Source organism: Filicampus tigris, chromosome 16 (genome assembly GCF_054856515.1).
Source record: "Filicampus tigris isolate MCC_2025a chromosome 16, RoL_Ftig_1.0, whole genome shotgun sequence".
In the NCBI taxonomy this organism is placed as follows: Eukaryota; Metazoa; Chordata; class Actinopteri; order Syngnathiformes; family Syngnathidae; genus Filicampus; species Filicampus tigris.
This window is the reverse complement of record NC_141232.1, coordinates 6,441,708-6,455,655: the sequence shown is the minus strand read 5'-3', so window position 1 is coordinate 6,455,655 and position 13,948 is coordinate 6,441,708. Positions and strand designations below refer to the sequence as shown.

Sequence of the window (13,948 nt, the reverse complement as noted above, 5' to 3'; positions counted from 1 at the left end):
AGTGAAATTCGGTGCGCGGCTCGGTCGGAACAAGTTTTTGCAATGTGATCGATTATGAGAAAGGTTTCATTCTTACCACCGCTTTCAATGAGGATGTCAAACAAGTCGTCCATCTGTTGGCTCGCTGCACACAAGCCCTGGGGGGGACATTGACATGGCTTGTAAGTATTCAATCCAACACAAATGCGATACCGATGTTTGTCACCTGAAGGGAGGGCAGCATGCGCGTGTGTTTCACGGCGTCTTCATAGCGAGGAGGCTCTCGGAGAATTTTCGATTTCATCGGCGGCGGAGGCGGCGGCGGCATGAAGGCTGGAGGATGGCCACGGTGGACAGGCTAGCGGAGACAACCAAAATGATGATCTGCATTCTTGACAATTAGCATGTCAACTAGCAGACGCGTGCTCTACCTCACTCGTGGGCGCTTTGGCGACGCCTGACGGGAACGGGTCGAGTATGCCGTGTGCTGTTCTCTGCCCCGCCCACGTCTGCACACAAAAATGAAAGAAATCAAGACCAAAAGCCGTTACAAAAGATCGCCAAACAAAAGGGGCCTACGTTACATTGGAGGACGAAGATACAAATTCATTGATGGTTTTGAGGTCCTTTTCTTTAAACGTACAAGTGAAGCAAAAAAAAAAATTTCTTTAAAAAAATTAAAATGAAGATTGGACAAATTATAATAAAGTGAATCTATATTGCCAACTCTACTGTCAGAGAACCTTTGAAGGCGGGGCTTAAAATCTCATTAGATTATACAGATATGAGTGAATTTTTTTTTTTTTTTCTACTCTCACCTTGCTCACAGGTGCTAGGTCAGCTACTTTTGCGGCAGGGGGCGTTGAGAGGCTGGTCTCCGTGTCTTCCTGTTTGACCTCCACGCGTTCCTCCTCGAGGGGCGACGGAGGACCGAGGCCGGCTGGCGAGGACTCTCCCCGCTGCTGACTCCTCTTCTCCACCTCCAGCTGCAGTTTGAGCTCCTCCACCAGCCTCTGCTCGCGCTTCAGCCTCCTCTTCAGCTCCTCGATCTGACGCTCCTTCTCGTGGAGGCGCCGGTCCTTCTCGTGGAACCCGGTATCGCCAGAAGGGGGCGCCGCGGGACCGTCCGCCCCGCCGTTGTCCTCCGGGCCTGCGCCGGCCGCTTTGGGGGACAGCGGTGGGGTGGTTTCGGGAGCTTTCGCGTCCACGCCGACGACGGTTTCGTGATACAACTTCAGCCGCTCGATCAGATCCATCTTGGTTCCAGAGACGGGGAGCGAGCGCAGTTTGAGCTCGATTTTGAGCTCAGCCACCTGGAAGAGCAGACACAACACCATGAATCATAGGTGTCAATTTTGGATTTGGGGATTTTTTTTTATTTTTATTTTTTTTTTAAATCGGGTGTGTGGTTTTATAATTAATCCATCAGATGTTGTTTTTTTTTTTTGTGTTAAGCAGATTGACGTCACTAAAATTTTTGCCCCAACAATTCTGCCAAGCAACAAAATGCCCCAACCTCCCCAAAAAACAACAAAAATCTGCCATTCTACATTCATATCTGCTACATATTTGGTTGTATGGTTTAATTAAATACTTATTGCCCCACCCTGCCCCAATGGCTAATACATATCGCCGCTGTCCTGTGAAAAGCGCTTAACGTCCATTTTTTTTTTCATTTTTTAAAATTTTTACATAAATGGGATTTCCGCATTACAGACATCGCATTCACATGAAAATAAAAAAAAAGAAAAATGACAAAATTGAACATACGTGTTTTTCACAGGACAATGACGATATAATACGTGAAGTGTTTCGTAATTTTCATCACCTTCATCTCGTCCACATTGGCCGGTAACTGATCTGGTTTGCAGTTTTCGTTTGAGGGCTTGGCGGAACAGCTGCTTTGCAAATTGCCCGTTGAACTGTCGGAACAAGAGTGGAAAGGGAAAGGGAGTCAGAGAGGGAATTTTCACCGCCGTGGAATAAGACGGTAGAAGCAAAGCGCTGTTTCAGACGCATAGGCAGCTGTTGACGCAAGAGACAATCGCCACCTACTGGCGGCCAAAGTTGTTGCAACAAAAAAATGCATAAAGAATAGGAGCATTCTGTTAATCTATGTTGTTATTAGTTTTTTTTGTTTTTTTTCAGGTGTGGGGGGAATCAGTTGTATGATTTTATATAAAATCCTGTGGTACAAGATTTTTTAGGTGAGTGTTAATGTCTTTGTTATCCTGACCCACAAATTCCGCATAGCAACAAACGGCCGCACAGAGTTGGGAAAAAAAACAAATATGAGCAATTCCATTGATCATGTTGCTCTGTTGATGTGCTTTTTAGTTTTTTCGAATGGGCTTCCGCGATTTTTATTTTGTTTTGTTTTAACGGTCTTTGGGGCACAAACGATACTGCCCCATGAATTTTGACCAAGCAACAAGCAAACATGAACATGTGCGGTTGAAGTTTGCCTTCAAGGCACAAATGAATTGGCCTAGCAACAAACAGCTGCGCCAAGGATGCGATAGACGAAGCAAAAGATGACATCCGTACTCGAGCGCTGCCTGCTGGTGGCCGAAATGCTGCTGACTAAGGATCTGCAGCTGCAGAAAGTGCTGCTGCTGCTGCAGGACGCGCACGTAAGCGGCGTCCACGCGTGCCGCCGGCGACGGCTTGAGCTCGTGTTTGTGGTGGTCCGGCGGAATGTACTGATGATACTTGAGCTTGCGTATCCTCGGCTTGGCCTCTCGGCTCTTTTTGCTGCGGCTTTTCTCGCCCGGCGGCTTTGGCGAGCTCTGCTGTGGAGTCTAACACACACACACACACGCATTACACACCCAAGCACGCACACAGGACAGCATATGTGAAAGCAGACATTTGGTTGAATGCCATCAGAAAGACAGTTGATGAAGATGTCTAGATGAAGAAAGAGGAAGTGGAAACGTGACCCTCATTGTTTTAACACCTGCAGGATATGACTAAATGGCCACAGGTTGGATCCTCCCTACTGTGGATATTTATTTTGAATACTACTGTGTTGTGGCAGTATAGTATATGAAGTAAAGCATGCAAACTCAACAACAGATTTTGGATTTGAACCCAGAACCTAAAAACTGTGAGGCAGACCTGCGAACCACTGCATGCTGCCCGATTTGTATTGACCAGGGCTGTCAAAGTTAAAGCATTAACTATGGAGATGAATTTACATTTTATAACACCTAAAAAAAAATTAACCCATTTAACTCCGTTTTATTGACTTGCTGTGACAGCTGACCTCTGCTCACTTCGCAGCCAAACTTAGAGAGAGAGTCGCAAAGACGGACTTTTACGTAGTTTTACTTTCAAAAGTTGCTCGACGGCTCAAATCCAAAATAATTTGCGCACTTTGCAAAGCCAAATTAAAATACCATGTTAGTTGTATGTCTTTGTTGTATCGTTCAACAGTTGTATTTCCAAGGATCAACGAGAGCTATTAGAACAATATTTGAATGAAAATAGGATTTTCGTTTTTTTTCCGCATTCATTCCAAGGTTTTCCTCAAGTAAATACCGTTTCCAAGCTTCGAAGAAAAAAATTACATTGAAAAATACGATTAATCGCGATCAATTATGGAAAATTTCGCGATTACGGTAGTTAAAACATTTGAATCACTTGACAGCATTAGTATTTATATAATGTATTTATTTGAGTGCGAAAACCTGAGGCTCACCTTTGGGCGCGCAGCAGTGATTGGCTGAGATGAAGCTGCGGGTTGCTCGCCGGTGGAGGATGAATCGGATGAGGAGCTCGATGGTGAGGGTTGCTGAGCGAAGAAGAACAACGACATTATGTTGTGACATGCTGATTTTTATCGTAGTTTTTAGTTTCGAGACCAAAGGAAAAACAAATCGATGATTTTCATCTGCAGCATCGGCATCTGGCCTCACCTGCACGGAGGAGCTGGAACAGGAAAGGGACGCGGCCTCGGCGGGAATCGGCGAAATTGACCCGGTGCTCGGAGATGTTTGGCGACAAGTGCGAGGCGATAAAGCGTCATTGTTGTCCTCGCTGAAAGTGTACACGTCCACTGTCTTGCTGGGGTCTGGACTACCACCTGGAGGACAAACATATTCAACTTCATCTATCATAACATTCAAGACGAACTAATCAAGATTTGCTGTGCTTCTTTCTATTATCTGACGCCAGAATTTTTTTTCCCAAGCCACATTTCTTCTTTTATACTGAAAATATAAATATAATATAATATATAAATAAAAAGATTTGCCCCACCCCGCACCCCCACACACATTTTGTCTTAAGGCTTTTTCTTGGGCTTGCCTCTACAATAATGTGAATTTGTTTTGGTTGCTTTCCTCAGATTGCAAACTCCCGTGAGGTTCAAGTAAAACAAAACAAAACAAAAAAAATAACAATAAAGATAAGAAAGGAGGAATGTGTATTGCGCATCTATTTTCGTATTACTGCAACATGGGGTCGGAACAGTTTAAGTACCGCTGCTGTTGCTGTCCAATGAAATCATGTGTGAAAAATGTATTTTTATCCGACCGGCCAAGAAAAGTCATCGTTTTTGATCCTACACTGACATCCTGTTTCAGCTGATCGTAGCTGGACTACTACCGGTACACTTACTGCATTCGACAATTTCCCACAAAATGGTGATACCTTGACTTTAAGGGCTCTATATTTGTACCCAGCGCAAGTCTGGCGTGGAGTGCGGTCTAACTGTGCAGATAGGTGGTTGCAGATTTTGTTTCAGCGATTTGGGCCGACGCACGCACGCAGATTGCCACGGTTGGAAACGGGCGTTTTGCGCCGCCGTGGGCGCGAACACAGGCGAGTTGCTGGTCCGCCAATCGAAGCGACGCCTCAAATTCCCTTCAAAATCGGTGCAAACCTCCACCGGCGGCTGCTGTAAAGTTGGTTGCCCACGTTCGAAAATGAGCATCTACCATCGTGGTCCTTGTCGACACCGCCATCCACGGGCAGGATGTTCCTCTCCACCAGCTCCATGGGTCCGGGCCTGCGGGCGATCTTCTGGTTGAGATCGTCGGCCAGCCGGGCCCTCTTCAGCTCCAGCCGAGCGGCTTGCGCAGAAGCGTCGGCCTCGCTCTCTGCGGGAGGAAGCCGCCGTCAGTTAGGCCTCTTTTACCGTGGCGCGGGAGCCGAGAGAACAGACCTTGAGCACCTTGTAGGATGTGCACGCGGACCAGCTCGGGGCGAGCGGGCCTGCGGCAAAGCTTGTGCTTCAGTAAATTCTCCGTCTGATGGGAGGGAAAACAAACAAGAAAATGGCAGGTTAGATGAATGACAAATGGACTGATGAGCTGCATATGTTGTACAGAATCCAATCCTTTCTTACCCTTGCTCTGTCCAGGCTGCGAATCCGCTCGTGGAAGGCAGCAGGGGCTTTAAGAGCTGAAAAAAAAAATGGAATCTTTCAAATTGTTTTCTTATTTACTTCTATAAGAATAGTCTCTGGAGTGCTAGCCCACCAAATGTGATAATAAACAATCAAATACATTTGTGTTGTTTATTTCTGAAAAAGACATCTGTGAGCAAGGTGCTTAGCTCTCCTGAAAGCGGAAGTCAACCCAAACATGTCTTTTTTTAAAGAATATGTTCTATGCAGGCCCACTAGTTGAAACAGAGCGTTCTGATTAATATTGTGTTTGTGGAATTTGAGGTAAGCAACAAAATCGACCTGTTTATTAGCCATGTCTGGTGGCGGCCATTTTGTCACATCTGTTGACATCACACACCCTCAGGGCTCAGGTAACGACCAATCATAGCTCAGCTTCAGAAGACAGGTGAGCCGTGATTGGTCGTTATCTGATCCCTGAGCAACTGTGCTGTTATTTTCAGTCGACAGAAGTGACAAAATGGCCGCCCTAGTGCGCCGGCTAAAAACGGGTGGATTTTGCTGCTTAACTCATATTTCAAATGAATCACACTGCCTTGTTTCAACTTGTGAGCCCGCATAAAACATCTTCTTGAAAAAAATATATATCTGGGTTGACTTCCACTTTAAACTTACATAACAGTTTTAAAATGTGAAAGAAAAAAATGCACAATATCTGCTTGAATCAATGTTGCCAATTTACATAATAAGAAAACGAACTGACAAGCCAGATGAATCTCACGCTGCCTGGGTGGAGTTCACTGAGAACACAGTCACCTCCGCTATGACCAACGCCGTATGATTTAACGGACACATGCGGCAGGAGGAAACCAAAACAGTCATGACAAAGCCCGGCCGCATACCTACTGTACCAAGAGGACGGTTAGGCGCTTACTGGAGACTGGCCTGGGGGAGGTTTTGTTTGAGTCCAAAGGGGTGAGTGACCTCCAGCAAAGGCCCAGCCTGTGACTCATGAAGCTATGTGGAGCCAGGGAGGAGCTCACTCAGTGGGGGACTTCTCCGCAGAGACAGCAACAAATAAAACGACTTTTTATCAGCAGAATTCTCTCAGAGACTACAATGGTCATAAAACGAAAAAAAAAAAAAGGACTAGCATTTGATCATGTTATGCATTTTTTTTTTCTCTCCACAATTTAAAATTGTTCTGAGGTGTCTTGAAATGTGCGCGTTAAAACAACCTCAAGGATCAAGAATTACATCACATTTACATCACCCATACCGATAATGATACCGGTTGTCGGCACTCATCAAAGCGTGTCGATACCTCGCACTGATACCGTAGCAAAATGAGTCGCAAGGTAGATTTCGAAATGTGAAGCAATTATGGTTCCGGAGGTCAAATTTCGACCTCTTGCATCGATTGAAAGTTTCTTTTTCATGGAATAAACATCAACAATTGTATTTCTGTAAAAGGTACTCAACAAAGAAGTCAGTAATTATCTCAAAATCGCAAAACAATCATTCATTAACTTTCCGTTTTCATAGCTACCTATGGGCGGGGTCCCCAACGTACGGGAATCATGATGAAGCTGACGCCTTTTGCTAATTTCGTACTCATTTGAATAATTCTGTCCTTATGAGCTTAAATTAGGCCGCGAATATGCAGGATTTTCCATAACAATCCCAATAAGCAAGAAGTTATTGCTATGCTAGAGTTGATACCAACAAAATACTGGCCTCTGATTGGTTGATTTTTTTTTTTTTTTCATTTCTTTGCCATTCGTTCAAGTAGCTTAATGCTAGTCTCGCGCACACAGCTCAAAAGGGGCGTTTCCAATCTACTTGGTAATAATGTTAAAAAAAAAAAAAAATCATAATAATGTAACAAGTAGCATAGCGCAATGCTTGATATATGATTGGAAAGCTGAGATCGTTCTCTTTTTGATAAGGCCCAAACATTTCGGAAATACGGGTCTCTATGACAGCGCTGCCCCCTGTTGTTTGGGAGTGTGACTTTGAAAGCCATGAAGCCGAGTGCGGCTATTTCTCGGGCAAACCAGTCGACCGCGCGCGCCAGGCCAAACCGCAAAACATCAAGGACGGCTGCAGACGGAGGTTGAAGGTGAAGCGTGAGGCGCCTACTCACGGGCCATGATGCCTCGTTCCACAAGTTGCTCTCGGCTTCGCCTGTGCTGCAGGAAGACCTGAAGAGCTGCGAGAGTGCAGACACAGAAGCCAGTTGAACAATTTGAACGGAAAAGGCAACGAGGCAGCGAACGGCCGCGCGGTTTTCTGCCCGGCTGTCATGTTTCGGAATCAACACTCGAAGGTTAAAGAAGTATCATTCACTTCCTGTGCTCAGCCATAAAGGGAAGCGGGGGAGAAACCACACGTGGGACCCGAGCGGCGATCGCGCCCAACAAGGCGCGTTGGCCAAAGTAAACAGTGAATAAAGCAGAACTCAAACTACACTCTAAGCTCGTTAATGAGTAAAGCTGCAGTCAGACAGGACACCACCGAGAGCAGCGTGACTCATGTCTGCTCCATAAGTTAATCGTGTGTCGCTTTTCACTGGATTCATCGGCAAACGTGTGCGCGTAAGTATTGGGCCAGTGAAAATGAAAGGACGGTTTCCACCACTCTGGAAAGACTTTCAACAAGATGTTGATGCGTCTGGTTTTGAAGTTCATTGCAAATTTGTTGTCATTTCAGGTCACGAACTTTGCCTTTTCCAAACTTCCCACACATTTAGAAGCCAACAGTTGTCCGAAGTCTCACCAGGATGAGAAATAATAATTCGGGGGTGAACGAGGGGTTCTAGCGCCATTGTTGATTAAAAGGTGTGTCCTGATACTTTTCATCACTTATCACATCTGGTGCAATAAAATATCACAGTTGCTCCGGGGAAAAATAAGGATGCTTCTAGCCCAAATCTTGACTGATTGTCCAATTTATTGAAATGAACGCAGCACAGTGGCCTATTGTTAGCACTAGCGATGGTCCTAGCTTGAATGGCGCCCCCCCCTCCCACCAATTTAACTTTACATCTGTTTTCAACGTCAAACCACTCATCTCGGTCATGTGATACGGCGGGTAAAAAGTAAGCCCGCAAAGCTAACAAAAAATTAGCACCCCACCCCCCCAAAAAAAACATAATTGGAGAGCATTTGGAAAGGAGAAACAGTCAAACGATTTAAGAGACAATATCAGCAGTCCTACTTAAAATCCAACTTCATCGCTACAGCTGATTTTCATGCAGCCTCGAAAACCATCAAAGCAAAAAAAAAAAAAAAAGCACTAAGTACCTTGCTTCCATTCCCTCACATCGGAATTTTTCGTGAAGCGGGATTTTCCTATCATGAAGGTGACCAAAAGAAAATGATGGAGTAGACCGGACTGAAGTAACCTTACCTAAAAATTGTGTCAGAGGAACAAGTCCATTGCGCACACTAACAACACATCCATTCATCTTAATGGAGTTGGATTTTTAATATTTTGTTTTTATTCGTTCCTACGCTTGTCCTTCAAACGATTATTTTCGCTGAAACCGGTCCACGGCACGTCAAAACATCCGGGGCCACTACTCTGGACGAGTAGATCGCCCAAATGGATGGCATCTCAATCATTTCAGTCAGAGTGTTTAAACCCAAGCGGGCATGAAGAGGGAAGTTGATGACGACGGTGGACGACGCCCGGTCGCTCACCTCGGCAATGCCGTGAAAATTTGCTGAGCTGCATGTACAGAGCGGCTCGCAGGAAGCAAATACTCCCCATTCACTTACACTCACACACACACACACACACACACACCCGAAATGCGCATTCACACAAGGCAGACCTGCACGGCTCTCCCGGGAAATGCGTCGAACGGGCCCCTCTGACTCAAGCAAGCAAAAATAAACGGGGCAGCTGTGAGAACAAGGCCTGGGAACCGTGACATGTCGGGTGTAGTTTAAGGGGGGTGAAGGGGGGGGTGGGACCCGCTGTTTTGTTGCAGGATTACACGACCGATCAATCCGGGAAAGCTGCAAAGCGGGGACGTTCAAAGGACGTTCAAAGGTGTTGCCGCTTTCTTATTAAGAGACCAGACAAGACTCGTTTGGAGATTTGGAAAAGCGTCCTTTAAGTGTTTATAGTCAATGTGACCTGGAAAGAATGCTCCGAGCAATAAAATATATGTGCACCTATCAATAAACAGCGAATGTAAGAGGACAGCAATCCGCGCCCTGGGGTGCTCCTGACAGTTTATGCTGAACCTTGGCTAACCTCGCCGTCGTGTCAACCGCCCTCGGAGTGTAACCAGAGGGTTGCGCGTGCGACGTCATCCCCAACCTCCCGGCCGCGGTCGTCCCGCGGCAAAGCTCCCCTTTGAGTCCCATTTGATTTGATTCGTTGAGTACAAAAAAAAAAAAAAAAAAAAAAAACCAAACCAAAAAAAGTTTGCTGCCGGTGCGTCTTTGCCAAGACAAAGACGGACGCACTTTAGAAAGGGGATGATTTATGTTGACTTTATTGGTTATAAATATCCAAAGATGGCTTCAGATGCACTGCGATGTTAGCAAAGACGGGAGATCCTCGCATGGTATCGAGCCAGTTTGGGTTATCACGGAGACGGCTCGCAAGAGACGCATTTTTGCACACTCAAACAGTAATACATCGATCCGACGTCAAGCCGTGTTATTTCTGGCACCTGAAATGTGGAACATTTTAGACCAATTCGATTTCATCTGGGCAGCACGGTGCAACAGCGGTTTGAACGTCTGCCTCGCGGTCCAGAGCGGTGCTTCTCAAACATTAACACCAAGTACCACCTTGAAAAAAAATACTTTGCTCTCCAAGCGCAACCTCAAAAAAATACTTTGCTCTCCAAGTATCACCATCGTGACCAAAATAAAAACAGGAGAGCGGGAGGCCTAACTGTTCATCAAAATCCAGACAGAGGTTCGTGTCCACAACCATCACAACATTTTGAACATTAACACTACGACTAAAAAGGGGAAAGTAATAAAATTGTACTGTAGCCCTCAACCTCATGACTCAAATAAACCGTTATTGCGCGTATAGTAGAGTGAACACAAAGACAATTTGCTATATGAGATGAAATGTGTATTATACTAAAGTTAAATACAACTAAACTGTACTTTGACTGTGATTCTTTCACATACCACTAGAGGGGAGCACGCGTAGTGGTAATAGAACCACACTTATAACTGGAGTTGGCATGTGTCAGGCGTTAATCCGGCTTCCTGCCACAGTTCACAAACACGCATCTCAGTAAAAACGGTTGTTTTTTTTCTACATCGGACCTGCGATTGGCTGGCGACCAGTCCAGGGTGTACTCGGCCTCTTACTCAAAATTCAGCTGGCATAGGCTCCATCTCACCCCACGACCCTAATGAGGACAAGCATTACAGAAAATGGATGGATAGTCGCATAAAATGTGTAATGAACACTAAAATCACCAATGAAATGGAATAGAAACCGAATTCCGCCAACAATTGCAAACCGGTGAAATGCGGCGCCGCGTGAAATTGGGCCACACACCGGCGAGTATAATCAAAGGATTACGTGGCTTTGGGGACGAATACGCCGCAATACGAGACACCTGTTTTGATCCACGGATGAGCATTTAACGTTATAAGGAGTTAACTTCTTTTTACACTTGCGTGTGCCGGTTAAGGAGTGACCTGCAACGTACGGATCACCTTTGCATTCCCTTTCTCCAACAAGTCGTTCGGCGACAACCGTTATTTTTGTACTTTTACCAACATCAAGACTTAATATTGTCGTATGTTCCGTCATAAGTTAGAATGTGCGCCGTACGCAAAAAAAAAATGAAGTATCAGTACGTTTGCTATTATTGATGATTTTCGATATGCGTTTGCATTTGCCAACCAGGTGATGGAATGTATCTTGGCGCGACAGTGATGCGTGCCGCGTGCCAATGGTAAAGATATCACAAATATCAACAAGTGAGTAGCAGGACGTACCCGATTTGAATTTGCCCGTGCAGATGGAGGGGGTCTCCACATGGAGGCGGGCCATCGTGGAGGGTGCTGTGCTGGGGGGCCACCTCTGGAGTCCCATGGAGCCAGCACGGCGGCGGCTGCCCGGGGTAGACGAGACTCAGCTCTGAGCCAACGGCAGCTGGGGCTGGCGGCGACCCCCCTCCTCTGTGGCTCAGCTGAGAAAGTGTGTGTTCACAGAGTGTGTGTGTTAAGATCAGTAGGAGGGATCAGCGCCGCTCGTGTTAACCCTCTCAGGGCTGATTTGCGAGATGTTATGACGGACGCATGAGTCACGTGAAACGTGACTTGGCAGCTGTTTAACGCAAAGATATGAAATGAAAAGACTCCAAAGGAACACGGAGCAGACCAGGGTGATAATACTTTTGGATTTTTCACTATCTTCAGTTTGACTTTCATTTTTTTTTTTTTTTAATTCAGTTAGTTTGAATAAATTCTGAGAGCAAGTTTGTTTATATTTCTTTTTTTTGAAGTTTTTTTTTGTTTGATATTTATTAGTTTTAGTATTAGTTTTTTTTAATATATGTCGAGTGAAAGATTTAAAAAAAAAGTAATGAAGTATTGTGTAAGAAAAGTACAAATCCTAAACAACTGTTTGACTATATCTTTGCTACTGTAACAATGAAAATTTCCCCACTGTGGGATCAATAAAGGCATTCTTATTCTTATTCTTATTCTTTGCTTCTGTAGACTAATATCGAAATAAATACATTTAAAATGAACACCAAAAAAAACACACCGAAAGCTCTATAGTAAGTTTTACGAACGAAAAATAGTTTCAGTTAGTTAGCGTTTTTTTTTTTTTTTTTTTAAACACTCTCTTTTTTAAATTCCGTTAATGAATATATTACATCTAATACAAAGTATATTGGATTCAATTTCAGAATATTGTTATTTCATTCATTTAGGTTAACTAGAACAATCACGAAGCAGACACTAAAAAGACACTTTCCATGAGAAGTCTTTTGTTTTCTCTTGTTGGAGTCCTAAATAACAAAGACATGAGCAAACACACAAAGCCCTCAGGGACACAGAAGCTTATCTTCCAACTTGTTCTCGCTAATTTATGTTACATGTTTTATTATAGGCTTCTCGCCCCCCCCCTTCTGCTATTTAACTGCTTTACAACTCGCAACAGGGAAGTAAACCCAAACGGGTCATTGTGAGGGTGGTATGGTAATGATGGTGCTCAACAGGAAGTGAGATAAAAACAAACCAAAAAAACACTAATTGAGGTGAGTTCCTACAATCTGAGAGGAACCAGGAAGGCTCCAAAGCCACTTTCTCACTGCCTGTTCAAAAGATGACATTTTTCCCGCATCGCTGTTCCGTGTGAAAGGTACAGCGAAACCACTTTGTGTCGCCGTTTGAGTCAGGGGTGCAACGGAGCATCTTAGATGACTTTCGCCATCCCTTAAAACCTTGAAACAAAATGTGAACATTCGGAGAATCCCCTACAGGGGAGGTCAAGGACTTTTTTTTTTTTTTTTTTTTTTTTTTAATAAGAATAGCAGTTTAAATTTAGAATTTTCGCCTGGTGAGTCGCGGTCCACTGACTGTTTCTGTGATGTGTGCGAACGGGACAACACATTCCGGGCCAGCGCCGACCGCCGACTTGAGGACAAATGACGTCGGCTTTCAGGAAGCGTGCACATCACGCAGCGGGAGCCGGCCAAATCAACGGGATTAGAGGAAGTATGAGCAGTCCCTATTGACATGAAATCATGGTTAACAACCCGAGCCCTGCGCGGGGGCATTAGGAATGTGGAAAAACATGTCGCATTCGCACGGGGGACAAAACTCAATGACTGTCTTGATATACCTGTCGAAGCCCCCCCCCCAAATAATCCCGCTTGCTTTTGCCATGCCGACTCGCTTCCTCTGTGCCGATTTCAATGTCTTATCTGGTTTGAATTAAATTCCCAGGCCGCTAAATACCCAACCAACAAACGAGAGAACAAAGCGCTGCGCTCACGGTGACGTGACAGAAATTTAATCTACGACTGCAACATGTCACTGTCGAACTTTTGATGATTACAACCCTCGTTATTGGATTATTGAATCCATGTGCATCAGCGCAGGCCAGCTGTTTTCACTAAGGCGCAACTTTGCTGCAGTGAAAACACTCACAGACGCGCAATTGTGCTGGTGTTGTGCGGTTGCACGACAAACAAAGATATTTACAAGCAGCCGCTAATGAAGTCCAAACATGACGTCAGGTAAGGGAAGTTGAGCTGCACTGACACCCACTAACTGTCGTGAAGATGAATATTCTTGGAATATTAACATCTGTGTGTGTGGGGGGGGAATTCACTAAAGTATGGTTATCCCCCGGTTTTTCATAGTCACCTTTTCACGTCAAGCTATCCTCAACGATTCACTGAAAAACTGAATATTTTTGTGCCATATGCACAAGAAAGAAGCAATCGGTAACAAGGAAGTATTTGTAAGTGATGCATCAAAACTCAGAGACAAAAGATCTTTGCATGTTCTATGCAAGGCCACTAGTTGAAACAAGGCACTCTGGTAAATATTGCGTTTGTGGAATAAGAGTTAATCCACCCGTTTTTGTCCATCTCTGGCGGCGGCC

General features: G+C 44.9%; 1 protein-coding gene across 7 annotated transcripts in view; it reads right to left on the bottom strand.

Moving 5' to 3' along the window:
* mrtfbb (myocardin related transcription factor Bb) overlaps nt 1–13,948 on the bottom strand; it is a 42,705-nt gene that overhangs the window by 1,753 nt on the left and 27,004 nt on the right. For 3 of the 7 annotated variants that reach the window (XM_086054876.1, XM_086054875.1, XM_086054874.1), the window contains 12 exons: nt 7,479–7,544; nt 5,333–5,388; nt 5,150–5,234; nt 4,923–5,084; nt 3,900–4,066; nt 3,683–3,775; nt 2,527–2,780; nt 1,808–1,901; nt 798–1,292; nt 411–488; nt 206–337; nt 77–137 (listed from right to left, as the gene is read on the bottom strand). In XM_086054876.1, coding sequence (XP_085911002.1) covers nt 77–137; nt 206–337; nt 411–488; nt 798–1,292; nt 1,808–1,901; nt 2,527–2,780; nt 3,683–3,775; nt 3,900–4,066; nt 4,923–5,084; nt 5,150–5,234; nt 5,333–5,388; nt 7,479–7,544 — 1,743 coding nt within the window. Of the gene's footprint in view, nt 1–76; nt 138–205; nt 338–410; nt 489–797; nt 1,293–1,807; nt 1,902–2,526; nt 2,781–3,682; nt 3,776–3,899; nt 4,067–4,922; nt 5,085–5,149; nt 5,235–5,332; nt 5,389–7,478; nt 7,545–11,322; nt 11,517–13,948 lie in introns of all 7 variants that reach the window. The other 4 variants (XM_086054878.1, XM_086054879.1, XM_086054880.1 and 1 more) reach the window with 3 other exon arrangements.